This window comes from Acanthisitta chloris, unplaced genomic scaffold, assembly GCF_000695815.1.
Source record: "Acanthisitta chloris isolate BGI_N310 unplaced genomic scaffold, ASM69581v1 scaffold1977, whole genome shotgun sequence".
Lineage (NCBI taxonomy): Eukaryota > Metazoa > Chordata > Aves > Passeriformes > Acanthisittidae > Acanthisitta > Acanthisitta chloris.
In genome coordinates this window covers 26,600-27,738 of record NW_008682978.1, presented here as the reverse complement: position 1 = coordinate 27,738, position 1,139 = coordinate 26,600, and the positions used below count along the sequence as shown (strand labels likewise).

The 1,139-nt window shown below is 63.1% G+C and overlaps 1 protein-coding gene across 1 annotated transcript in view; it reads left to right on the top strand.

The window, feature by feature from the left end:
- Positions 1–1,139, top strand: part of LOC103806046 (low-density lipoprotein receptor-related protein 1-like) — a gene marked incomplete at both ends in the record, with an annotated part of 53,887 nt that overhangs the window by 26,252 nt on the left and 26,496 nt on the right. The window contains 4 exon segments of the mRNA XM_009078717.1: positions 1–127; positions 394–434; positions 436–577; positions 859–1,090. The exon segment at positions 1–127 is cut by the window's left edge and continues 3 nt beyond it. Coding sequence (XP_009076965.1) covers positions 1–127; positions 394–434; positions 436–577; positions 859–1,090 — 542 coding nt within the window.

The following is a 1,139-nucleotide window of genomic DNA, read 5'->3' as shown; positions in this document are numbered from 1 at the left end:
CACTCCTGCTCCAGCAACCAGTTCAAGTGCAACAGTGGGCGCTGCATCCCTGTGCACTGGACCTGCGACGGGGACAACGACTGCGGGGACTACAGCGACGAGACCCACGCCAACTGCACCAACCAGGGTGAGCCTTGGCACGCAGAGGGGAGCGGGAGAGGGACCTCCTCACCCCAGGTGTCACCTGAAGAGCCAAACCCCTTCCCAAGCAGAGCCTCCTGCTTCCGGGCAGGGGTTTCTGCACCTTCTGCCCATCCCGAGTGCTCACATGCCCCTCATGCATCTTTGGGTGCCCCTGGCCCTTTCCTTGCTGGCTGAGTGCCCAGTCCTCCCCAGCCCCTGAGCCCCCCAGCTCCTCCGGGCACAGGCAGTGAGCGGCTGTCCTCCTCGCAGCCACGCGCCCTCCCGGGGGCTGGCACACGGATGCGTTCGAGTGACCGGCTGGACGGGCTCTGCATCCCCATGCGCTGGCGCTGCGACGGCGACACAGACTGCATGGACTCCAGCGATGAGAAGAACTGCGAGGGGGTCACCCACGTCTGCGACCCCAACGTCAAGTTTGGCTGCAAGGACTCAGGTGAGAGCAGGGGAGAGGGAGGAACCCACCCGGGAGGTGCTGAACTGTCCTTAGTGCTGGAAAAATGGGAAAATACATGCACCATACCCATAAACCATGATGTCGATGAGTGGCATCATCCTTGGATCCCTTCTGCCCCTCTGACATGTGGAAGGGCTGGAACCTGCCTTGGCACGTCAGGGATAGGGGTGGAGGGACACGGGCTACAGGGCGCCCCAAATACCTGGAATAACATCTCCTCTGGGTCTGCTCTGCCCTCTCCTCGCCCTCCTCCCCATCAGCCCGCTGCATCAGCAAGGCCTGGGTCTGCGATGGGGACAGTGACTGCGAGGACAACTCTGATGAGGAGAACTGCGAGTCGCTGGTGTGCAAACCCCCCTCACACACCTGTGCCAACAACACCTCCATCTGCCTCCCCCCTGAGAAGCTCTGCGACGGCTCCGACGACTGCGGCGATGGCTCTGACGAGGGCGAGCTCTGCGGTGAGCGCGGGGACGGGTGTGGGGTCGGGAGGTGTCCTGAGAGCAGGACAAGGAGGTGATGAGCACATCCCTTCCCTGCA